The sequence below is a fragment of the Grammomys surdaster genome, unplaced genomic scaffold (genome assembly GCF_004785775.1).
Source record: "Grammomys surdaster isolate TR1022 unplaced genomic scaffold, NIH_TR_1.0 143, whole genome shotgun sequence".
Lineage (NCBI taxonomy): Eukaryota > Metazoa > Chordata > Mammalia > Rodentia > Muridae > Grammomys > Grammomys surdaster.
Genome location: NW_021604601.1, coordinates 6,722,391 through 6,749,555, shown reverse-complemented (window position 1 = coordinate 6,749,555; position 27,165 = coordinate 6,722,391). Strand labels below are relative to the sequence as shown.

Here is a 27,165-nt window from a genome sequence, read left to right as displayed (position 1 = left end):
GCAAGCAGAAAGAGCTAACACCATACTTTTCCATGACACAGATCATATGAGACGTATGAACTCAGTGACAATGGACTTCCCAAACCATAATAGACATGCAGTGGCTCTACATCCGGGACCACAGGCAAGATAAGGAACAAAGACCATGCCAGGCTAGCTATTATCCCTCCAGCTCCCACTCACGACAGCCCCTGGAGAGAGTCATACCCTACACACCACAGATAACTACTGACATGTGACAAAACATGTGGAGAGTATGTGTCTCTGTGTGTATGTATGTCTGTATGTGAGTGTATGAGAATGTGTATGAATCTGAGTGTGTGTCTGTATGTGAGAGTGTGTGTGTGTGTGTTTGAATATGTGTCTCCATGTATATGTATCAGTGTGTGTATGTGAGTGCTCAGGGAAGCGGAAGGATTAAGGACAGATTGTGGACCAAATCAGTGTTCAAAAGCTGTGTGTGTACAACAGGCCTTCCATGAAACAACGAAAAGCAAGATAAAAATGAAAACAAATTATAAAGCAAATTATTAACCTAAGAAGAACCCTAAAATAGACCCTGTGACACTGTAGATTTAACTATTGATCAAATATTCCAAGACATTTAACTCGGCTTGCTTAAAATAATATCTAGAGGGGCTGGAGACATTGTTCAGCAGTTAAGAGCACTGATTGCTCTTCCAGAGGTCCTGAGTTCAATTCCCAGCAACCACATGGTGGCTCATAACCATCTATAACGGGATCTGATGCCCTCTTCTGGTATGTCTAAAGAAAGTGACAGTGTACTCATATAAATAAAATAAATAAGTAAATCATTTTTAAAAAATAATATGTAGGGACTCTTCTTGGGACATGCATACAGTTACTAAGGTAAACATTTTTTCTTTTTTTTTTTTTCCTTTGGTTGTCTGAGGTGGGTCTTATTCTGTAGCTCAGGCTATCCTAGAACTCATAAGCAATCCTTGCACCTCATTAAAAAAAAAATCACACTCTTAGATGGAGACCACAAACTATAGTTATCGTCATGCAATGCATGAAGAAGCACAAGAGACGTGCAGACATGACCGCCATTACACCTCTTCCTGGGAAGTCTTTGTATCTCTTTCCCTTGCTTGAGACAAACTCTTGGGACTTTCTCCTAGAAACTGCTCCTGTGTGCTGCTGGAATAATGGTTCTGTTCCCCATCCTGTCTGCTGGGTGAGGTCTTCCCAGATAAAAGCAGGACAGAGAGAAGAGAGACCTCAAGCTGTGCTCCAGGTAGGAGTACCTGTCTGCTGGTCAAACCCCATGCCCTTACTTGCTCTGCTTTTCTCTGGCTTTGCTAGCACGAATCTGAGGATGGGAATCATCTTCCCTAAGAACAGATCCATTCAGCATTCTATCGAATTACAGAAAACTGCATTCTGGCACTTTTCTAAATAAAGTCCCAGACATTTTTTTTTTTTTAATGTTACTTGCCACCAGACCTTTGGACCTGAACACCCAAGACCTTTGTCATTTCCTGCCCACTGTCCTTCCCTAGTCAGATTGTCCCTCAAACATTTCCCAAAATTGCTACTTTTACCATGCTTTCTCCCCAACCTAAAAGCATTGCATCCACCTGCAAGCTTCAATGCAGAGAATGTCATCAGGTCACTATCACTGTGATAAAAACACCCCCGGGAAAACCGACAGAAGGGAGGAAAGATAACGTGGCTCACAGATTCTGAGATTTCAGTGTGTGGTCACCTGGCTGTGTCATCTGGGCCCATGGAAAGGCAGGACATGCCAGGCTGCACAAGGCAGAGCAAAGTCATTTACCTCATGGTGGTTGGGAAGCAGAGAGAGGGGAGAGTGACAGACAGACAGACAGACAGACAGGCCAACTAAAACCCTTTCAGAGCAGGCCTTCATTTATCACGTCCTCCAACTAGCACCCAGCTCCTGATGCTTTTACCACTTAATCAGTCTATGATGTCACAGTTCTTGTGATGTAAGGTCTCTCCTGTGGACACCACTGAAAGGAGAGCTAGCCTTTAACATGTGTGGGGGCATTTAAAATATAACTCACAACCAGAGGATAAAATACACCCACCCCAGCCTCAGTGTCAAAATTACAATGGCCTGAATTGTGTGTCCCCCCCTAAATCTCCATGTTAAAATCCAGATTCCCAAGAATTGGGGAGTGGTGCTTTCTGGGAGATAAGTAGGTCGTGTGGCAGCGAACTCATGAGTAAGATCAGTGTCCTTATAAAGAGAACCCAGAGAATTCCTTCCCTTCTTCCACCATATTAAGACAGTCAGCTAGACAACCGTCTACACCCAGGGAAGATGGCCCCATCGGGCATGGAATCTGCCCATGACTTGGTGAAGGACTTTCAGATTCCAGATGCACAAACAGTAATTTTCTAGTGTTCATAAAGCACTTTGTTTATGGAGTTTGTTACATTGCACCAGCCCCGATCCCAGCTAAGTGCCGAGTATGCTTATCATGCATACAATTTAGCACTTCTATGCTAGTGTGCACAGGAGCCCCAAGCCACCACTCTTGCTACTTCTGCCCTAAACCAAAGGACCTCTGCCCTCCCCCCACCTGGAGATCCTTCCGCCCTGCATAACTCAACAATGTCTTCAGGCCACCTTCTTCCAGGAACTCATCGCCACCAATTCCTCGAGTTCCCAGCCCAACCTCGACCTTGTGGCCTCTCACAGCATCTGAAGATTACACCAAGTACCACCTAATCTAGCTCATTCCAGAAGGTTCTTTATTGGCCTGTTTACCAGGCTTGCTTTCTAACTAGATTATACACTTCTTAGAGATAAGATTCCTATTTCATAATTATTTTCGTGTGCTCAAATCAGATGCATCTCTTAGAAATATCAGTATGTGCAGATTGGAGAATATGAGTAGTAGGAAGAAGAATTGAGAAGGGAGGAGATGATTCACACGGGAGTGTTTGCAGGCGGCTATTGGGTGACACGCAATCAATGGTACCTGGTTCTCGATGGCCTTCCTGTTCTTGGGGTCGCTCACCACAGACAGTTGCAGCTCCGCCATCTTCTTCATCTTGCTGTCCATGTCTATCTTCTGAAGCAGGCTTCTGGTCTGGCTCTTCAGCAACCGTACCGTGTCCTCCTTCCCATGCTTCTTTGCGAAGAGGGATGCGCACGCCGAGTGTATGGCGGTGACCCAGTTTTCCAGGTCTGTCTGGCTAGTAGCCTAAGCACAGGATAAGGGAACTATTTAAGATTACTTGAACAGAAAAATGTTCTCTCCAAAATGGAAGAGCAAGCTTTGATGTGTCAAACCCAAGGAGTCTCTTCACAGAAACAAAAGCAAGAACACAACAAAAATGTTTAGTTCCCCAAATGTAAACACCCAGCTCAGGTTCAAAGAGTCTGTGCTGGCTAGTTCTAACTGCTAGCTTGGTACATCCTAGGATCTCCAGCATGCCTCTCCATGAAGCATTGTGTAGATTAGTCTGGCCTGTGGGCATGTCTATGAGGAACAGTCTTGACTGCTTTAATTGATATGAAAAGGCCAGGCTGAAGTAGGGAGCTCCATTCCCTGGCTTTGTGTCATGGACTGTGTAAGAGTAGAGAAAGTGAGCCGGGCAGTGGTGGCGCACGCCTTTAATCCCAGCACTTGGGAGGCAGAGGCAGGCGGATTTCTGAGTTCGAGGCCAGCCTGGTCTACATAGTGAGTTCCAGGACAGCCAGGGCTACACAGAGAAACCCTGTCTCGAAAAACCAAAAAAAAAAAAAAAGAAAGAAAAAGAAAAAAAAAAGAGTAGAGAAAGTGAACCGAGCACTAACAATTGTGTGTGCCTTTGTCTCTTTCTCAGCCCTTCACTGTGACTATGATATGATTAGCCATCTCAACACCCAATACTGAGACTTCCCCACAGTGATGGACTATGACCTAGAATCATGAACTAAAGAAAATAAACCTTTTTTCAGATGATTCTTGCCTGGATGCTTCATTGAGGAAATAAAAGTAAGGCAGAAATCTTAGTGTGGCCATCAGAAAGACAAAGAACAAAACCAGTCCAGTTAGTGACAGAAAACAAGGTTCTATCCACCCACCATGACATTACACCATCCATATCACATTCATGCTAGAAGCAACCCTGCATGTTCTTTTGGTTTTTGTCGGTGGTGGTTATAGTGATGGTTTTTCAACATAGAGTCTCTCTGTACAGATCAGGCTATGCTGGAACTCATTATGTAGCCTAGAATAATCTCGAACTCACAGTCATCCTCCTGCCTCAGTTTCCCAAGGGTTAGGATTACAAGTGTGAGTTACCCCATGACTGACTTTTCTGCCCTTATAAACCGATCTATTCAAAGTCCAAAGTGTCAAGAAGACACAGGTGCTGTGCAACGGTAGCAAAAGTCAGTCTGCCAGATTCAACATTATGCTAGGCATTTCTATGGAATTGCCAGACATCCTAATGGCAGAAAACCTGGGAATTGCTATCCAAAGGCAGCTGCCACTTTCACACTTGTCCAGGAGGTGCTAGTGAACCTGAAAAGATTCTTTGACATTCACTAGGGATTCCTGGGAGCAGCTGAAGCTTCCCTGGCCACAGGCTTTCTTTAATAGAACTCTGTTCTGGAACTCTCAGACATTACCCTCTCTAGGTCACGTGGTACCCAGAGCACAGAGCACAATATTTTCTCAGTCCTGGCATGGATATGAAAGGCAGTAGCCTTAGACTTCACAAGCACCAGACAAATGCCTGTTACAGAGATGGCCATGACCATGGCACTGGTGAGTATGAGAACCCGCAGTCTCCTGCCCACACCCTCATCCCAGAGCTTACTGGAGCATCCATTGAATTTGTGTCAGTGTTTTTCTGCTCAATTCTGTTCGGTCTCATCTTTCTCATTCACACACCAACACCTCACCCCTCCATTTGTAGAGTGGTACCTGGAATAGGTAGACATCCCCACAGGAATTACTCAGGCAGAACACGTGCTCCTTCTTGGGATGCTCTGGGACAGACTGCACGATGCTGTCCTCTGCAAAGAGGGCACACCGTGGGGCACTGTTCTGGTCTGCGGAGTTCTTTCCATAGGTCTCATAAAACAGCAGAGTACAGCCTAGAAAAGCCAAAAGCACAAGGATGTCTCTGCCCACATGACAAGAGAGTGTAGAAAAGATGTGACTAAATGACACAATCCCAAAATGTCCCCAGATGCCTGCCAGAGGCTAGTGCTTAAACAAACAAACAAACAAACAAACAACACCCTGATATGTACAACATACCTAGTTAAACTCTCAGGAGCAGAACAAAAACTAGATGATATGATCATTCTACTTTCATCGATCGATAACAATTCAGTGAGCCTCCACCTGGCTCCCCAGGTACTCTCTCCACACAGCTCTCCTACAAGACTGTCAAAGTGACATACTCCCATCTACCAATAAGAAACTGCGGATGGAGCCCCCAGCCGAGACAACAGTGGAGCATGGATTTGAACTTAAGCCCTTGAACCTCAGCATCCTCAATCTCAAGTACAGAACTGCGTTATTTCAAATGCATTTATTAAATGTGGTAGGCTAAAAGAAAAAAATCCCAGGTGTGTTAGCTACGCTTATAAGTTCACAGTCGAGGAAACTGGCAATATCTACTGAACTTGGCCATTTATAAGAAAATATCAAGCTGACTCTTCAAATGTATACTGAACAACTTCACATGTCGCACAAGCTAGAAAATGAGCTATGACTGGATTCTAAACATTACTCTAAAAATGTCAGTACCTGTGATTTTAATGGTTTATTCTCCTTAATAAGCTATAAAGATTTATAGGCCAAGGATTCAGCTTCCATGGTGTAATGAAGCATCATTATTAAGCTAACCACTGCTTCTAAGAAGCACAGGAGTGTGTTTTCTAGCATAAGGCCACTTCAGACCTTCACCCAAGAGAAGTCTGTGTGTGCATGTATGCATTCATATACGAGCACTTGCATGGGAAGGTCAGAGGTCAACTTCGTGCCTTGTCTTAAGGCGCTGTCTACCTTGCTCATTGAGTCAGGCTTTCTGAGTTTTTTACTTCATTTATTTGGCTAGTCTGGAGTGTTGGAGAATCTTTTTATCTATTGTATTGGGTTCTGCTATTTCTACCACCTTTCAACCCTTATTCCACCTTAATCCCTTCCAAACCACCAACACTAGGTAGGAGACACATAGGGTTAGAGGGGAAGACCTCTTACAGCCCACAGATTCCTGCTGATTAGGGACATAGTCCCTTGGGGCACGTCCAAATCTTTGTCGTCAGGATATCCAGCAGTCCAGTAAACCAGTGATAAGAAATGCAGCAGTGGGGGCAGTAACGGGGAGCAGCCACCGGACCTCTTGGGCCTCTCCCATTTATACCTGCTCAAGAGTTCTCAGAATTAAACTATCTGCCGCTGACCAAGATGCCCCTCCCAGAGCACACACAAGGCAAATAGTCAGCTGCTGTGGACAATCTGAAGCAGCCCCGTACCCCACACCTGGGATTAAAACAAAAACATGCTCATATAACATAACTGGATTTTTAAAGAAAGCAAAATTCTCACTACACTACACACTACACTATACTACACACCACACTACACTATACTACACACCACACTGCACTATACTACACACCACACTGCACTATACTACACACTACACTGCACTATACTACACACTATACTACACAATACACTATACTACACACCACACTGCACTATACTACACACTACACTGCACTATACTACACACTATACTACACACTACACTATACTACACACTACACTACTTTTTATAAATCCTTTTTTAGAAATCCACTACATCCTTTTTATAAATTATGAGTTTTACAGATCAAACTCAGGCCCTCGTGCTTGCATAGCAAGGTTTTACTGACTAAGCCATCCCCCTAGCTCCGGTGAAATAGTTTAAGCATTATTTTACACACCAAGCACTGACACATATCAATGACATGGTCCCTGTGGATGCAAACCCTTCCCATCAACAGTGGGGAGCCCCCAGCCCATCTTATCCAGCACAGAGAGGGCAAGACCCACCACTGTGTTCTGTCCTCATTCAAGTTCAGGTGTGTTAGAGATGATCTCATAGGTTGAGTGTGTGGTTGCCTAACATGGGCAAGGCCTACCTTGTTTATCTCCACTCACACACGAGCTCACATGGGTGTGCACACACTTACACTGTGTTCCTCTCGCCACGTTCACTGCTTTCTTAAGGCTTGACATGAATCAGGGGACATGTAGCAGAGAGCCAGGGGAAAGAGGTCTGCCCAGTGCAGCCTGCCCAGCGGGCGCTGTATCCCTATCACACCATTTCACTGCCTTGAGAGTGATGAGTCCTCAACACAAATAAAGCTTTGTCCAAACTAGGAAGGTGGACATAATCAGATACTAAAGGCAAGAGGAGACAGCAGAGGTTTATAGCCAGAGCCGCTGGTCTAAACCTAGCTCTCTTCCCAGACATGGATGACCGTGAAAACAAAGCCAGCCCTTTTCCTTTGAGAAAGGCCCATCTGCCTTTGTGTGTGCAGAACACCATGATCTGAGGCTCAGTATAAAGGGCACCACACGCCAGCTGTACCCAAGACCAAATTCTTCCCATGGGTTCATATTTCCTTTCCAGTTTACCTGATGTTGTATACCAGCAACCATGATTTGAATCAATTTGTCTAAAGAAAATGAACCCAGAACCTGAACAAAGACCCAAAGAGGTCACCAAACATCTCAACCCCAGAAATGTGCCCTGGGGACATTCCAATTTAAAACTGGTCCAAGATGCAGCATCATAGGCTGGTAGAGGAGTCAACCTTACCCTGGTTGTACTGGTTTGTAACTGAAAGGGGTTCTGCACCTTGAAGATGGCCCTGGAGTTGACAGAAAGGAGCCAACTCATGTCCAGGAAACCTTCTTCATTCAGTTCACCCCTGTGGTGCAGCCATCAGCCCTAGCCCATGCCTAGCAGCTTCTAGTGGGATTAAGTAGACATTCTTCTGGCCATAGGAGCACAAAGAAAAACATGCTTGACCGGTAGTGGAAGAACAAGAATAAGATAGGAAAGAACAGAAAGCCCACAGTGGAAGATAAGCAATCTAGGCCTCTCTTCAAATCCACCTGCTCTTAGATATTCTCAGTTCACACTGTCCCTCGACTCCCTGTGGCGAGCCTGTCTTGGGGCAGAGTTCATAGCATCCAAAACCCATCCTGATGAGTTCTTATCCTGACACCACACAGAATGTCGTGGATTTTGAGAAACATTGTAGTAAACTTGACAACTCTTCAACCTAGGGTGTCCCTTGGTTGAACTGCATGAGAATCTATCCATTGGAAAAGGCAGATGGTTCCCGTTAAATGCTCTTCTCTTCCAAGCTCGAGTCTTTGTCTGCTTAGTGCTGTATACATCAGTGACAGCAGGTCATAAGATGGTTCAGTCCTAATCCCTCTCTCCGGAAAACCAATTCCAATGTTTCCACATGATTGCTTCAAGAGTAATCTCCAAATGCTACTTAAATGTGTATGCGTGTACACATCTTTTTGTTTTCAAATGAGATTAACCCAAATGCATTAGTTCCGACATTATAATTTACAGCCTCGAAGCCAAGAAAGTTGACCTTAACACAGCAAATTCCCAGAGGGCAGAGGTGGAGACATGAAGACTATGGCAGGTAGCCAAGGCTGTGGATTGGGTTGGATGCCTGCTCCACAGGAAGGATTTCGTCCCTGGTACTACAGACCTGTTATTTTTCCCTGGGAAGTCTGTGACAGGGCACCTGGGGGAAAAAGGGGACTACCACCTTTGAAGACATGTTTACTTCTGCTTCCACCCTGTCACCCTGGAAACATATTCCCCATGGCCTGCAAATCAAACCCTTAAACCTTTTCCACTTACAAAATGTTTCCACAAAATTTCATAGCCCGTCTAGAGGCAGCTAGGGCTTTATTTTCTTATCCTTTCAAACTTTTTACTGGATCTGATCCTCTACTGCAACTTTTTGAATCTCCTCACTCATGCATAAGAGCCTGCTTCCCTGGAACATTAACATCTGGGTCATCTATGATTTCCTCAGCCAACCATGAGCTATAAGGATCCTAACCCATAATGAGAAGCTATTGGGTCCTGGGGCTTATGCACACATCATGCATGGTCCACTGGGGGAACTTACTAGAGGACCTTAGAGGCAATTAAGAAGTGACGACTACCCATCAAGGTTGGGGAAGGGATTCAGAAGTTACCAGAGAGCAAAGGAAAGCAAAGCAAGGGGAACTGTGAGAGAGGCACACCAGGCAGTTCACACCTACTGCGAACATGTGTGATTCGTGTTTCTGCTCCCTTCTCTGTTGGAAGAACAGGTGGGAACACCTCTTCAGTGTTTCTGACACTCACAGGTGGCCTTTGCAGAGGCTGAGACTGGACCTTCTGTCGGCACCTGCATAGATCAGATGCTAACAGAGGTATCTCGCTGCCTCACAAGATGGAGTTCTTCCAGCCTGCACAGCCACAGTGAGCAAAGCAATCACCACGGTTAATTAGCAATGTTTGTGTGAGGCATTCTTACGTTAACAAGACAAACTCCTATTTCTGGTCTGAGAAAGGAACACGGTGAAGGAGGGACTATTAGAAAGAGTGAGGTCACACTGAGAGTGTTGCACGCTCAGCACATGCTTAGAGTGTCTAAGACCCCAGGTCCAACCCCCCAGTGTCAAGCAGGTGAATAAAGAAGCAGCTGTTCAGTAGTGGTAACAGACTTTCGGAGTCAATAAAAGGGGTGGTACAAGTCTAGTCTTCTAGATAACGTTCTGTCTAGGAAGGGCACTGCTTCAAGGTCCAAGCATGTGCAGAATGGGAAATACAATTAAATGAAGTTTATGGGGCAGTTATTTAAGGTTTGTTTCATTCTAGACATACCCAACACATCAGAGAATACCAGAGAAATAGACACGGAAAATTCTTTAACTTAAAAAGTATTACTTCTTAGACATAATAACATATATAAATGGTTGACTATTAAACAGACTTTTTAAGATTTTCAATAAAACTGTGAGACAACCAATCTCAATCTTTCAAGTCAGGGCTGGGAAAGTGGATCAATTCATAAAGTTCTTGCCTTGCAAGCATAAATCTTTGATCCTCATTTGGCTGGGGGGATCCTTATCTTGCATTTGATCCCCAGAATCCACCTTAAAACAAACAAAAACTACTTAGGCATAGTAATGGTCTTTATAGCACTGGGAAGGTGGAGACAGGGGGATGTTGAGGCTCACTGGTCAGCTGGCTTAGCCACATTGGAAACTTCCCAGCCAGTAAGAGACTAAAATAAGGCAGATGGTACCTAGGGAATGACACCTGAGGCTGTCCTCCGGAGTCTGCGTGCATGTGCACACACATGTACATGTACACACATGCTTAGACACACAGTCCTTACTCATCAATGCTGACCTCACCAGCACTCCCTGGTGAGAGGACAGCTAGAGGAAGGACAAGCCGCCCCGGCCGGGGCGCCCCCCCCCCCGTGAGCTGTGACCCACGTACCTTTCAGGGTCACCCAGTACTGTTTCCACTTCCTCCGAGCCACCAGCTCCAGTTTCCTCTCTTTCTGCAAGGTGACAAGGGGTTTGAAGAAGAGCCACCCGGCTTTCCGGACCACCCCCTGTTCCTTCTCAAAGAGCAGATCCAGCTGCTCCAGCGAGCTGAGGGACTCGCTGCTGGACTCCACGGTCTCTGTGGACGTTTCCGCCTGCTCCGTGTTGGTCCTGCTCATTTCCAGCTCTCGCATGAAATTCTCGTAGATGTTCTGTCTGCCGATCGCGTGAGTGGATTCGCTTCTGTGAGGCACGGTCTGAGCCAAGCCCCCTGACCACAGTAAGGCAGATGTCTGCGCGGGCACCTGCACTTCTGCATTCAGTCCATCCGAGTGGCTATCGAAGTACTCACTGCCTTCTGTGGACCTGGGTTCCTGTACACAACACAAATTACCAGCCAGTCACCATCACGGGCTGTGGTACCCACGGCAACTTCCCTCTGTGGAGCATCAGTGTAACGAGGGATACATCCAACAGTGATGTTATGAAGAGCCTTTTGTAACCACAACTCAACTTGGATCATCACATCTCCAAAAGAGAAAGAATTTTAGAAAAAGTATAACCTAACCTCACATACACCAGTGGATCAAATATGAAGAAGTAAATAAGAAGTCGCTGGGCTGTCCAAACACAGCCCGAGTTTAAAACCAGATCGATTAGCTATATTATATTTAAACCACTAGTGTGTTTTAAATAACATAGTTAGAATGCTAGCTATGAATCGGTTTTCTTCTAGGAAAGAATTTGTGATCTTATCATCCATTTTTCTCTTAAATCATATGAAATCACTGACTTAGAAAATAGCCATTTGAGGGTGAGAAAGCTGGGACTTGACACTCTTAGATTGAGCCCTACAGACCTTCCTTCCTCTGTCTCAGATGAGGTCTTCTGGCCATCTGCTCAGGCTTAGACTTCTACACATAATGATCCCCATTGTCCTAATAGCCCACTTCATACAATAAAACCCAAGCGCCAAGGATTTACAACTCACTAGTGCTGCTGTCTATGAACTGTAGGCTTTTTTTAAAAATATTTTTATCTTTTTATTTAATTTTGGAATTCATCTTACCAAAAAAAGCAACCTTGTTTGTTCATATCCTTTTATTTGAGTACCTGTCTTAGTCTAGACACCAAGGGACAACTAAGAAGTGATTTGTGACTTCAATATTGATTACAATACAAAGTCAAACACAAGCCACTCTGAAGAAGCTCTACTGCTACCTCATAACTGCTGCTTCCTGCTAAACCTAGGGGCACAGAGCATGCAGCCCTCAAGGTTACAGAGCCAGGTTCCAGACACAAGACAATCTGCCCTAACGCTTTCCATGGAGAGCAGCTGACAGGTGGAACAGTCACTGCTGCCAACGGTGGCTTCCACTTGTAACCCAGCATTTTGGGAGGCTGAGGCAGGAGGAATGGCATGAATTCAGGCTAACTCATCCTAGTGAGTTCTGGGACAGCCTGGGCTACAGAGCAAGATCCTACCTCAAAACTAAGTAAGTTACTTTATTAACTAAGAGCAGTAAATTCACTATCAGTGCGAAAAGCACTAGCATCCCAGATACCAAGCTTGGATTCAAATAGCTACAAGAGAAAGGTTAAGAACAGTCAACAGCAACCGGGCAGTGGTGGCGCACGTCTTAAATCCCAGCACTTGGGAGGCAGAGGCAGGCGGATTTCTGAGTTCGAGGCCAGCCTGGTCTACAGAGTGAGTTCCAGGACAGCCAGGACTACACAGAGAAACTCTGTCTCGAAAAACAAAACAAAACAAAGCAAACAAACAAAAAAGAACAGTCAACTGCACTCAGCTGTTGGTGGGATTCTGGGATTTCCTTATCGTCAAAATTAAAGTGAGGAAAAACTGGGTGAGGAGGCATTGAGGTAGGGCTCTATCTTGAACACTCCATCTTGTAGAGATGTTTTCCTTTGGAAATTTTATTTAAAAAAAAAAATCAGATCACAGTTACTGTTGGTCTTTTATAGGAAAATCATCACCAGGCAACTAAAGAGTGTTTTCCAAGGCCCAGGTGCTCAAAACAGAACCCAGAACAGAAACCGCTCTTAATAATGATGATAGCATCTTCCAGGGGTGTGTTTACACTGTGTTCTGCGGTCATTCTTATTTATACACTGACACCTCTGCTTCAAAGAGTGAATCAAACAGCTGCTATGAGTCACTCGGGAAAGCTCAGAATACTTCTCTTAACTGTCACTTTGGTGAAACTTGTCATAAACCCCAGGACACGAAGGAATGCTACTCGCTTAGCTGCATTAACGCTACTGCAGCTATGACTGTGGACCTCTCACTCACTGGCCCCAAACACTGAAAGAATCTGTTTCCTTGCAAGAACCTTAACGGAGTTTCAAAACGAGCAAATCTCTGGCAGAGAGACAGGCTCAAGTTACATGTGACCAATAAACACGGTTGTCGATTCTGCTGAAAGAGACACTATGTGTGACAAGGTTTTTAAACGTCTAGCCATAGCAGAGCATGACTGTTCCCCTTGAAAGATGAACAGATAGCACATGTGGGTATTTTCCACTAATTCGTACACATAAGCATGGATTCCCCAGGACTCTCAGTCGATACTAAAACTTTCCATCTAGAATCTTAATTGTCAGTGATAGAATCTCAGCCTAAGAAGAAAATTTTTTGAAAACTAAAATGTCTTCAAATTATGTCTGTACACAATTCCTAATAACTGCTATATGGGTGTGAGAACTGAAGAACTGATCTTGTCTGTGGACAGAGCCTGTGATTCCCATTCTTACTCAATCACCACCATAGGCAGCAGCTGCTGAATCTTGATGACCAGGACACTAACAACCGAAGTAGGAAAAAGGATGAGAGTTACATCACTATGCAGAGAAGCTGAGTGACCCATCACACTTACTTGAGAAACCAGAGAGGCCAAGGGTAAGAAAGAGGCTGCATAGCAGCTAGGGAAATGAGAGAGGGACATGAAAGGGTGCGAAGCTTAGGTTATAGCAGCCAAGCAGGCTCTAAAGAGCTGCTCAGAGCTCCTTGACTGCCGCTGATGTTCCTTTGTAATATAAAATATGCTAAGGCAGTAGGTTGTGAACAGTCTCGCAATAAAATACAGCCAACCCAATCACTACGCTTAGTGGTGATTGTGTTAAGTAGGTTGTGTATGGTGACCATTCTCGCTGTAATTGTATGTCAAGGCATCAGGTTATACACATTAGCCATATTCGTTTTCTGCTTCTCAGTTGTAACCCAGTAAAGCTGAATAAAGAAAAAACGATGCCCAATTCCTTAAAGGAATCCCCATCTCCTCACGTGTGAGGAAAATTGCTTGCTTCACACTCCACTCCTCTTACCCTGAAAAGATGACTGGTTTCTGAGACAGTGTCACTTTAGAATAGAAGTGAGTGTTTATAATCAAAGCAGCCTAGAAACGGAGTTTTTGTGTTCTAAGTACTCTGTGACAAACCACAGCAGTCCTCAGTGATATCACGAAACATTTCTGGCACATGGTGGGATCACTCGGCCACTCCTCCTTGAATAAGTCAGGCCTGGACTTATCCTTTGCTGTGCTTGGTGAATGTAAGCAAAAGTTAAACATGTCAGTTCTGTGAGAAAGTTTTCAAAGCCAACACCCAATTTTCTTCTCTGTCTACTGCAGGAGCTTATACTGTTCTTCACAACAGCTATTCTGTCGGCTGAGGGTCCCACAGAATACCACAGACCCCAGCTACCTGTTGACTACGATGAACACGAATCATAAATAGGAGAATAAACTTTGGTCATCCTAAGTCACGGAGATGGGGGCAGGGGACATTGTTAACTCAGCCAAACCTATCCTATCCTGACTCAAAAGATTACAAAGCTTAGACAAGTCAGGGTGAGGGTCTTTGTCAGCTGAAATTAATATGTGGTATTTACTGAGCACTCTAGGGCGTGCTTCTCTGTCTCCCAGTATGGTATCCTTTTTCATCTGTCTGGTTTTTAGGCTTACACGTATGAGGGTAGACTTAAAAGTACTGTACTGCAGGGGCTGTTCTTTTTATGCTGTCTTTTAAAGTCAAAACAAATGCCTATCAGTCAAGCAAAGCTTTCTGAGTCATCCCTCTGCTGTCTGGTGGCATACAGGAGTTTATGTGGGTGAGAGACAGTAGCTACTGCCTCAGTGCCTTATTAGAGCGTATTATCAGACTCCTCCTAAGCAGGGATTGGCTTTTTTGTCTGTGTGTGATATTATGGATTGAGCCTTGGGCTTCAGGCATGCGGGCCTATGCACTGTTCTACTGAACTATGTCCACAAACATTTATTTATTTATTTATTTATTTATTTATTTATTTATTTATTTTTACTTTGAGAAAGGGTCCCACTAAGTTACCCAGGCTAGCTTTGACCTCACTCTGCAGTCCAGGAAGGTCTCAATTTTCCTGCCTCAGCTTCCCTCATAGTTGGGATGACAGTCCTGAACCATCATACAGGGCTGGGTTGCATTTATATGGTCCTTATCCTAATCTTTTCAATGAAGGGAAAAGAAATGGCCACTAGGACTGAAATATTTACTGCCCCTAAAAAGTCAATCTTGTTCATATCTATAGATAATCAATTATTGGGGTATCCACAGATAAAACTATCAAAAGGCTGTCCTAATGAGTTACTTTAAAAATAAAAGTCTAAACTTTTTATCATACTATTTGTCAATAATTAATAGCAGTCAATAATGTCTTGGCTTTAGTCTGAGGTTTTACGGATGCAGCCCCCAGCCTGCTTCTCCACTAACGGACCCTGTGTCTCCAGGTAGACCTCAACTTCTTGATTCTGTAGCTTTCTTGTCTCTAAAAATTTGGGGGAGTCCTTTCTAGCATTAAAATTCTTTTTCTTAAAATCCTGGGTGTTTGAGTCAGGCAGTGGTGGCACTCGCCTTTAATCCCAGCACTTGGGAGGCAGAGGCAGGTGGATTTCTGAGTTCGAGGCCAGCCTGGTCTACAGAGTGAGTTCCAGGACAGCCAGGGCTATACAGAGAAACCCTGTCTCAAAAACCAAAAATACATAAAAATTAAAATAAAATTCTGGTTGTTTTGCTCATAATTGCACATAGTATACAGTATATCAGAGGCAAGTTTGTCCATGACACAGAACTAAAGGAGGCTCAGTCTCCCTGTGAAGGTTGGACACCCAGTGCCGGATCCACACACCAGGGTAACAGTTCTGCTTTGGACTCGTGAAATAGAACTTGAATATGTTTAGTGAACAGGATCATTGTATGTTGAGTCAGGCCACAAACACAGATGAAGAAATAGGCTCCAGACAAACAGAAAGCGGTACTCTATGACAGCGTGCTTGAGGAGGCATGGTGGTCAGCAGCTGGACATAACCAGCTCTGTAATGCTGGGAGCCAAAGGGGCAGCAGGTGCTGAACAGCCTATTATATAGTTAAGCACTGTGAGAGGCTGAGAAACAGAGCCAGGAGGGAAAAGCCCAAAGCAACTTCATGCTTGGTGGTGATTTGGCTTAAGGGGCTGTAACCCAAGAGCAAGCAAATTACTACCCTGAGGGATTTGAAGAAAGGTCCCGGAGACAGAACAGTGGCCACCTGTTATCCATCTCCCCTGGGAGAGAGGGTGGTGCCCAAAGACACACAAGAAGGAAGTAACCAATGGCCAACTTTATAAACAGGAAATGATCTATCTGGGCAGGTTATACTGTCATCTGCTCTTAATGCCTCACGATTTTTTTTATATTCACATAAATATGTATATTGCAAGGTTAAGACAACATTCCCTTATATAAAGACACTGTCTAATCAGATTCCCTTCAACTCTGGTCTCAGAGCAAATAAAACCAAAACACCAAATGGCCTGGGATGTGGTTCAGTGGTAAGAGCCCTTGTTCAGCATGTGTAAGGCAGTGAGTTCCATCCTCAGCAACACACACACAGGCACACGCACATGCACACGCACATTCTCTGTGGCTTATAATTTTTAGGAGATTTTTTTTTTAATGAACCGACTTAAATATAAAGTCATACGACTTTGGGAAGGCCTCCTTATCTGAAATCAATGACTGGCTCCCTTCCATCTGTCTTTGGACTTGATGACTGGGGTCTAGCAACGGCCTCTGATTGCCAGTTCCCTCAGACCTTCAGCCAGCTCTAGGCTTCCAAGAACAGTTGGACCAGCTTCAGACCCAGGCCTGGGGGTGAGCCAAGGCAATTTTAGTGTGGAATCTGGGTGCTATGGGCTCAAGGTGCTGCTGTCGTCTCACCTCAGAGCCTATGCTGAAACGTTGACCCACTTGAAGACAGTGATGGGGTCTTTGAGGGGGCTGGGTTTAGATGAGGGCCAGAGGCTGGAGTCCTCAAGGTCCTGCTGTCCTTATAAGAAGAAGAGACAAGGGCTCTCACTCCCTGCTGTATAAGGACAGAACCTTCAGCAGCCAGAACAGGCCCTTCCCAGAGTCTCACCACAGGGGCCCATGACTTTCCAACCTGCAGAACTATGAAATATCAGTCTCTCCTTCAGCTACCCCATCAGTAATAATACTCTGTTCCACCCTTACCCCTACCCCTAACCTCAATCCCAAATGCGGAGTCACTAAAGTTGAGGGAAGAGTCGGAGTGGGCGTCTAAAGCAAATAAAGAAAAATCCCACCAGAAAATAAGCTGTGCTGGGTCTTCTGTTCTAAGTCTTCCTTCTCCGGCTCACCTGAGGATCTGGATAGCTTCAGACATGGATGGAAAAACTCTAGGACCCATACCCCCCACCCCCACCCCACACCTAAGCCAGGGTGTTCTTACCTGCAGTTTCCTCTTCTTCCTGGAGAGGCTTCCTGTCCAGTCACTGAAGCGCCGCATTCTGGCTTTGAGGGTGTCTTTCTTAGCTGCATCTTCAGTTAAGGCTTTGGACTTGCGGCACGGGAGAGTGAAGGAACTGTAGTGCGCGTGATCCCTTTGATCCACCCTGGAGGGCACATCCATGTCCGACGCAAACGAGACTCGGTTGTTCAGGCTGACTTGGGAGCCAATGTACTCATTGGAAGAAAGGCAGGTGCCAGAAGGTGAGCGGCACCCCAGGGTGGCATCTTTGTACAATTCCCGGAGGGAGGAGAGGGAAGAGCTTTGGTTGAAAGGCTTTTTGGTGTCACTGGATGGGAAGCTGCTGGGGAGGCTGGGGTCTGGGGTGCTGGGAGCCAGGAAGGAGCCGTCTACCTCACTCACCTCCCCAGCGTTGCCCCAGGGGGAGTCATACCAGGATGACTCCGAGCTCAGAGAGCTACCTTTGCTGGACCGCAGGCGAGAGTCAGTGTGAGAAGGCCCCTGGCTGGCTGGGGAGCCGGCACCCGAATGCCGCCTAGTTTCTGGCACTTGGCAGGTTTCTGAAGCTAATGTAGGGGAGTATCTCAGCAGCTGTACAGGTCCACTGGGGTCCTCAGAGGGCCCTTTGTGGGGGTTGCCACCGTTGTGGAACTCAACTCTTAAACACCCGTCTAGCTTCCCCAGTGTCTTGATGAGCACCCTGGGGCTCCTACGGTCCTCGCCTGGAGGGGTGGAGGCAATGCTGTCGTTTCTCCCGTAACAGGTGAGAAGGTGGCCATTGCAGTCCCTGGAGGTGATGTGGCTCTCCCCTGATTCTCGGCCAACATAGTGGAAGCCATTCTCGGGTAAGATAGCACCATTGTTGCCTTGGAAATCATTTCCTAGGGCATTCGCTCTGTGCTTGATGTAGGCAGTGCCCTTTGAGACTTTACAGGTGGGTCCACCGAGTCTGGTGGCGTAAGGCTGGTGATTCTTAAAGTGGGAAAGGCAGCTTCGGGCTAGGGATCTGGACTTGTAGCCTGCTCCACTGCTCCCGTGAGTCCAACTATGCAAGGACTTTTCGTCTTTTGCATGAATGCTGCGTATTTTAAGAGAGCAAGGCTTTTGCTTAGCACCAGTGACAGTATTGCTATGATTCTTGGATCCTTGGAAGGTGTATTGACTCTCAGAGTTCCCCATTTTAACCTAAATGGAGAACAGTTGTATCAGTATGAGCCATGATCCAAATTACAGTGCAGTAAAACAGGATTTTCCAAATAATAACAATAGTAGTAGTAAAATAATGTCTGTCATCATCTTAAACAGGTAGAATGGAGAGTGTGGGACACTTCTTTCGATGCCTGACAAGATTCAGAGGAGTAGAAATAAGAGTCATGTACTGAACTGTGCAAGGCAATGCTGGCCACACAGACAACATTGCATGCTTGAGTGCTAGGAGTCATTATCAATGGCAAACTGTTAAAACTGAAGAGGCAAACAAGTATCAGCTAAAGGTAGAGAACTCCCTCAGACTCAATGTTGGATAAAGATCCTTGAAGAAAAATGAAGGAAAGTCTAGACACATGGATATGCCACCAGAGATGCATCAAAGAAATTACATTTTTATCACATAGGAATTAAAATGGAAGGAGATAATTCACATAATATTGGGGAATGGGCCTCAGGACCCCTCAGATTCCCAAACCCTGAATACTCAAGTCTTTGAGTGCAATCTTTCCTCATCACTAATATGTCTTATCTTCATGTGTCTTTTCCACCTTAGATTACACTTGACAATGGAAATGCTATGAAGATTGATGTCGCTCTGTATTTTTCTACTGAATCACTTCTGAATAATTGTTTGTACATGTTCAGTAATGTTATTTTAAAAAATACATCACTTGACAGCTAGGTGAACCTACATGTGCAGAACCTTTGGTCCCAGAGGACTTATCAAGGTCCCTGCTCCCACATGACCACAGCCCCAGTAATGGAACCTAGGTGCCATACTTCATGGGAGTTTTCAAGTACAAGCTAACGAAAAGACTAGAAGATTCCAAGAGTATGGGGTCAGATTAAAAAAAGGCTTGGGGAGGAAATAAGAACTTTTATTTGGGAGAGAAAAACACTTTTATAAACATAATCTCCGGGCCTTGTTTAAGACTTGTAAATTCACTTTAAAATGCAGTGAGAGAAAAATGTGTAAATTCATACCCGTTAGAGTGTGGGCTACAGAACAAGGTACTGGTCTCTTCAAATTTCCTTTAAAGTTCCAGTTAGCTCACAGAGTTGATTAGGTAAGCAAAACGCAAAGTAAAATTTGCTCCAACCCTCCCAACATCCTTTTAATGTTGATCAGCACAGAACTGTTACGAGCCAGCAGCATTTGTACTTCCTGTCAGGTTGCAAGCATATTTAGCAGGTTTTTAAATTCTTCATTCTTGCACATGGAAGCACGTATTAACAAAGGGGAAATCAAATGGATGGCTATCTGGTTGGTGGCAGTTATCAGACCCTTTAAAAACCCAGTCACTGGAACAAATGAACCCCTTTTTTATTATTCCATGGGTCATGTACTTTATGAGAGACCCATGTATCTGAGCTGTCCTTACCTGCAGCCTGGCTTTTGCTGGGACGGAGGTTAATGCTCAGTGGGTTTCATATGGTCTTGGGAACAATGCCGGTATTTAACAAACATAGGCCAGTCCATGAAGTGATCCTGAAAAAAAAAAAAGAGGTGAAAATTCCATCAAGCATTTTACACTCAACTTCCAACAAGGAAAAGCAAAGAAACGGCGTTGGAATGTGGCCTGGTTGGTTGACTGCACATCTCCTACAAAACCCTGGGTGTGGTCCTCAGCACGGTTTAAAAACAGGCACTTCGGTACATGGCTATAATGCTAGCACTCAGGAAGTAAAGGCAGGAGGATTGGAAGCTGAAGGTCACCATTGGCTACACAGTAAGTTTGGGGTAAGTTTGGGGTCATGGGCTACACATATGGGCTACATCAGACCCCATCTCTAAAATTTAAATAACCTGATGATTTAATATAGGTTATCCAGAAATAAAGTATTGGTGTTCAAAAAATCACCTGTCAATGTCTCAGGCACCTGCAGCCAGGCCTAACGGCCTGAGACAGATTCCTGGATGCCACGATATAGCGAGAGCTGACCCCTGCAAGCTGTTCACTGACCTCTTCCTGCACAACATGGCCTGCAAGCTCCCACCTCATAAATAAAATAACAAAAACAACGTAATAATCTAAAGCAAACACTGTCGAGAGAGTAAAGGAGAGGTCTGTGAATTTCTTGGTTGATCAAGACTGTTGGGAGATCTAAAAGAAGCCAGACTCGGACACTGGGAGTCAGTCTGCAGCTGACGTGACGTCAGCCTTTGTCTCAGCAGCAGCAGGTGAGGATGTTCAGATGAGTCAGACTCATTCATCTGTCACCGCTCCCAGGAAAACAACCCCCAGGCTCTGCTGACAAGACACAAGGTAGGGATGTGCCCCCCACCCCCCTCTGCCTCCTCACGGGACAAGAGTAACTCTTTGTTCTCTATTTGGCCTAGCAATAAAAACAAAAGGCCAAAGTAAAATCACAGCCAGAGTCCTTGGCTAAAGTTACAGAGGCTGACCTCATCCACCGGTTTGAAAGCACGTGTTGGTGGAGGTCAGAGGTCAACCTCAGGAGGACAAGGTGGCCTTCTAAGGGGAGGAGTAGGGGCTGGGATGGGGAATGCCACCTGGTGACATTCTGCCTGACACAAAGCCTTTGTTTTCTAACAGACCTAAACGACAAAGTGAAGAAGAGTCCAGAGTGACCTTTGCAGTTCCGTTTCTGGAATCTACTTTGTAATTATAGAGAAGCATGCCTAACAAGATTGACCACCTTCTCCATTTCCGGCTCAGCAACATTAAGTATACTGTTTTTGTCACTACCCATGTCTACAATCCTTTTCTCCCTGCAGAACTGGAACTCTGTAGCCCACTGATCAGTGTGCCTTCACTTCCTAAGCCACAGGCTATCAGGACTCTACCTTTTGTCACCATGAATGTGATACCTCCATGCATACCATAAAAAGAATCATAAAATGTGGATCCATCTGTGGCCTGCTTAGTCGTCTACATAACATAATGTCTTCAAAGTTCCATCGTGAGAACACCTGTCAGAATCTCTTTCCTTGTTCAGGCTTCATGACATTCCAGTGTGTATGTGTGTGTGTGTGTGTTCTATCCACTTCCTGATAGACATCTGAATTACTTCTACCTCTTTGCTAACAGGAATATTGATGCTATGAATATAGGTAGGCAGTTATTGCCTTCTCTCAATCTGCCTCGTATGTACCCAGAAGTGAACCTAGCTGCTTTTCATAGACACGTCATTTCCCATCGCCATCAACTCTACATCCCAGCCCTCTGCTGCCCCCTTCCCCACTGGAAGACTCCTGAAACTGAGACTCTCTTCATGTGCTGACTGGCCCTTGTACATCCTCTCAGGAGGGTTCCATCATGACTTACAAAGTCAAAGACAGGGAAGTGACTGGTACTGGACCCAGGTTCCTCTAACTATAATCTAAGCCACGTCTCCTGCTTGGTTCTATCCATGCAAACACATTTTACATTGGCGGTGGGCTGAGGGAAAAGGCAAGGGCACAAGCAGTAAACCTAACAGCTCCTTTGGACTTCTTAAAACTAAGGCTAACATCTAATTAATGAGGCTGAAATGCAGCCTGCTACACAACTCCGGCCTGCCTTACCATGAGCCACTCCCCTATGTATACCACGAGGACACAGTAATAAGAAGACAGGACACATCTGACACAGGAGCACAAGCACAGAGCCTCATCTCTGTGAAGTTTACACCCTGAGCTGTTGCTCTGTTCCCTGGAGCACTTGGTGTGTTTAAACCTAGGGAGGTAAAAAGGGACACAGAAGCTCCCAGCTGTTGCCTCTTGGACCTTCCCAGTCGGCAAAGGGAATGAGATTCTGCATTCAATATTTTGGTCATTCCAGTGGTGACCCAAAGGAGAAGGGCCGCTGGGCCTCACTCTGATTCCAGCACCACACAGGGTACTCCAGACAGACAGAGAGAGAGAGAGAGAGAGAGAGAGAGAGAGAGAGAGAGAGAGAGAGAGAGAGAGAATGTGAGGCCAACTGTTAGATTCCTGGATACATAGAGGTTAGGGCTCAGAACTGCCAGAGAGAGCTATAAAATAGAAATCCATGCCCCAGCAGCAGGCGAAGACAGGAAGGTATCTCACTGAGCAGGACAAAAGAACAGGGGGTGGTATAGTTCAGTCGCTATTTATTCAATGTGCAGGGTCTCTAGAACCCCACAGACCAGGTATGGCAGTGCACAACTGCAATCCCAGCACTCAGGAGGTAGAGGTGGGGGATATCACAAGCTCAAGGCCATTCCAGGTTTGGGGCCAGCATAGGCTACATGAGACCCTGTCTCAAAAGCTCAGGAATGTTCAAAATTTGCCATGAAGATTTCCTATAAAGACATCAATTGAGATATCTCCAATAAAAATGTTAAAATAACAATGAACCTTAGGAAGTGCCAGTTTAAACTTTGAATTTAAACTTTTTATCAGTATGGGACTCTCTTAAGTGAGGTAGGACAGATGGTTACAACCAGCACAAAGCCCTAACTTTCTTGGGTCTTCCGGCCACTAAGAATTCCCTTTTTTTTTTAAAGCAATGATGTTTGTCTTATCCGCTTGTAATCTTGCCCGAAGCACATTCGAAACCATGTTTTAATCTTATTTTCCAAGAAATGAGGTTCATGGGGCTGAAAAGACAAGCCAATGGTTAAGGAAGCCTTTCCAGAGCCTGGAGTGAGTTCTGTTCCCGGCACCCATTCCGGACAGCTCATAACTGCTGTAACTCCAGCTTCAGCAGACCCAACACCTCTAGCCTCTGCAGGCACCTGTACACACGTGCACATAGCCATGGGCACACATACACATAATAAGAATTAATAAAAATAAATTCTTTTTAAAAAAGATGTAAGATCTCTTTGAATGATATTCTCTCGAGAAGTCTACATACATTCACAGCTAAGTGTGTACTTTTCCCCCCAAAATAGCTCTCAAATGTTTAGCACAAACACTTAAATCTATAGTAAGGCTTTTTCTTTTTTAAGAAAATATTTATTTTGTACTGTGTATGTGTGAGTAGGGTGTGCATGCCACGTACACACAAGCGGTGGGGTGCTAAGATCAAACACAGGGCTGTCAGCAAGAGAGACAAGCACTCTACCAGCTTAGCACCGTGTGCAGCCCCTTAACTATTTTTATTATTGTAATCATTTGAGAAATATACCAGAAGATCCTATCGTTCACGATAAGTTTGCCTAAAAGCCTGAACTGTGGGCTCACAAGAAGCATCTGGAAACATCTATGGGACCGGTGAAGGCAACTCCTAGCTTAGAAGACTGATTCTGACACAGACCAAAAGCAAGGTTCCTCCCTACCGGCTATGTTCAAAAGACAGACTCACTGGGGATAGGTCTTCTGCACATAGGCAGGAGAGCTCAGAAAGGAGGAGTAAAGGAAGCCGACAGCAGTACAGATGCTAACAGAGGCAAATCTGAACAGCTGTTCAGTGCACCTGGCCAACGCCAGTTGTTCAACACACCTGGTCAGCTCCACCCACTGGAGAAAGAAACAGCCTTAAAAAACAGCAGCAGCAAGAGCATATTCAACATCTATGAGACAGTGGAGACCCCGAGAGACACTATGTAACTATTGTCCCAATGACTTTGACAAAGACATTTACTTATCACACCTCAGCTATGGTGGCTTTTTGTTTTTTGTTTTTGTTTGTTTGTTTGTTTGGTCCAAAATGAAGAGAATAAATAAGTCAAAGTTTTAGCAACCTCTGCCCATCCCCCAAAACTCCATTACAAAGTCAAGTTTTACAGTATTCCAGTTTTTAAACTCTTTTGGTAGAAAAGAGACTAAAACCAAAATAATAAAACAATTTTTTTAAAAAAGGTCCTATAAACTTAAATATATATACATATATATATATATATATATATTTAAAAATATAAATTATATATACATATATATGTGTGTGTATATATAGGTATATGTGTATATATATATACATATATATATACACATATATACACACATATATATGTAGAGGCCTAGTACTTGAAAATAGCAGAGATATCTATTAGATTATATTAAATCACAAAAGTACACATGAAGGTATAAGCAGCAATAATACTCATGAGGTCCCAGAGACATAGTGAGGCCTACAGTTCATAGGGACATAACGTAGGTGAAGGTTCTGTGACATTCAAAGACCATTAAGATAGTTTATATAGCAAAGGCTAGATGCCACGCACAAAGGTTCACGTAACTATCTTCATCTATTAGATCACAATAATATTCAGATTTTTTAAATTAGTCACAATCCCATGAAGGTTCAAAAGAAATCCTCCTCTTTCATCTTGTTCCCCAGTCATAAGAATGTATCCGGCAGTGTTTGAAGATAACATCACAAACAAGAATGGAAGGGGCTCTCTGGTTTCCAAATGATGATGAATTACCATATGAAAATGTGAACAAGGGGCTGGAGAGATGGCTCAGTGGTTAAGAGCACTGACTGCTCTTCCAGAGGTCCTGAGTTCAATTCCCAGCAACCACATGGTGGCTCACAACCATCTGTAATGAGATCCGATGCCCTCTTCTGATGTGTTTGAAGACAGCAACAGTGTACTCATATAAATGAAATAAATAAATCTTAAAAAAAATAATAAAAAAATAAAATAAAAATATTAAAAAAAAAAAGAAAATGTGAACAAATATGTACAACTTTATAGACAAGGCCATCAAAATTGCAACAACCATTGTGAGGGACTGTAAACCAGAGAAAAATACCTTTCATGGTGTCTTCCTTAGGGTTTTACTGCTGTGAACAGACACCATAACCAAAGCAACATTACCAAGTACAGCTATAGTTAGTACAAGGTACAACCTTGGCTATCTCTGGAACACAGCTCTCGGAAAGCACTTCCCAGAAGATTTCACCTCAGTGATGCTGCTTGCAGGAGCTGGAACATGGCCCCTTGTTCTATTACATGATCACTAGCTTTCTGTTCTCCAACTCCTTCACTGCCTAAGCTTGGCTGTCCTGGATCTTGCTCTGCAGATTGATCTTGAACTCAGAGAGCTGCATGCTTGTCTCCTGGGATTAGAGGTGTGTACCACCACGCATGTACTTGATCTTTTGTTCACTTAGAACTTGCTCTGTCCAAGGCTGCTCTTGAACTCAGAGATCTGTTTGGTTTTATGTCCTGGGATTAAAGGTGTGTAGCATCATGCCTAGATCTAAATTTAGCTGGGTGGGATCTTTCCTTAAAATCACATTTCCTTAATCTGCTATTTCCTTGAACACAGCTCCATTTCATTTCTTGGTGTCCCTTAAATTCTCCAACCACATATTTTATATTGTTCCTTTCTAAGCTTGCTACACTTGTTTAAAATGTTCTTCATGAGGCTTAGCCAGAGACCAAAGTCTCTGCTGAGCTTTTTTTGAGACTTCCTTTGTCAGTGTAATTAATATAAATCTCTTTACCTTAGACTCGGGTAAACTCTTTGGACAATGGCAAAACGCAGCCACATTCTTCACCAAAATACTACAAAAACAGTCTCTAGGCCACATTCTGAAATTCTTCTCCACTGAAATCTCTTGGGCCAAGCCTTCATAGTTGAAATCATACTCAACAATAAAGTCTTCCATATTCCTACTAGGATAGCCCATTAAGCCCAACTTAAAGCACTCCACTGCCTTCCAAAGTTCCAAAATCCACATTCCTCCAAACAAAAGCAGGTCAGGCCTATCACAGCAATACCCCAGTCCCTGGTACCAACTTCTGTCTTAGTTAGGGTTTTATTGTTGTGAACAGACATCATAACCAAGGCAAGTCTTATAAGAAAGACAACATTTAATTGGGGCTGGCTTACAGGTTCAGAGGTTCAGTATCATCATGGCAGGAACACGGAAGCATTCAAGCAGGTATGGTGCAGGAGGAGCTGAGAGTTCTACATCTTCATCTGAAGGCTGCTAGTGGAAGATAGACTTTCAGGTAGCTAGGGTGATGATCTTAAGTCCACGCCCACGGTGACACACCTACTCCATCAAGGCCACACCTTCTAATAATGCCACTCCCTGGGCCAAGCATATACAAACCATCATACAAGGGGAAATTTAAGATTTACCTAGCCATCATTTGCTTTCAGAATGAGGTACACTGATGGCTAAAGTCTCAACTCTCAAAGGAGTGCAGGTCTTAGAACAGGACACAAGACAAAGAAACGAAGCAAAACTTGGACCATTGCATCTTGGCGCTGATTTGAGCCCAGATGGAAAGAAGGAAGAAGCCAGCAGGAACTAGCTATAAGGAGAACAGGAATTGAATAGTGGGTTGAGCAGAGCTAGGGTCTGGGCCACTGAACAAAGGCAGGTTTCTGGCTGAGTAAAACAGTAAAAGCCATGGTCTCCCACAAAGAGATATCAACAGGCTCCATACTTCCAAAGAGATTAGAAGGCTGAACTCGGCACCCCATAGTCGGTAGTGAATCCCTCAGCCAGAGCCAAGAGCCAGATAAGATAGAGGGTCAGCATTACTTGCCACCATGAGGTCCACTGACATCTTTTTATTTGGATCAGGCCCCAGAGATGTTGCAGTCACTCAGAAGACAAGGATCAGAATTTGGTCTGGTTTGCGTCAGAGAACTTGCGTGAAGACTTACTTGCATCTGGTATGGCACGTAAGACGCTGGGGGAAGGTA

At 44.5% G+C, this 27,165-nt stretch overlaps 1 protein-coding gene across 1 annotated transcript in view; it reads right to left on the bottom strand.

The window, feature by feature from the left end:
* Positions 1-27,165, bottom strand: part of Tiam2 (T cell lymphoma invasion and metastasis 2) — a 413,516-nt gene that overhangs the window by 85,801 nt on the left and 300,550 nt on the right. The window contains 5 exon segments of the mRNA XM_028764322.1: positions 2,976-3,200; positions 4,914-5,086; positions 10,528-10,951; positions 17,355-18,557; positions 19,964-19,998. Coding sequence (XP_028620155.1) covers positions 2,976-3,200; positions 4,914-5,086; positions 10,528-10,951; positions 17,355-18,557; positions 19,964-19,998 — 2,060 coding nt within the window.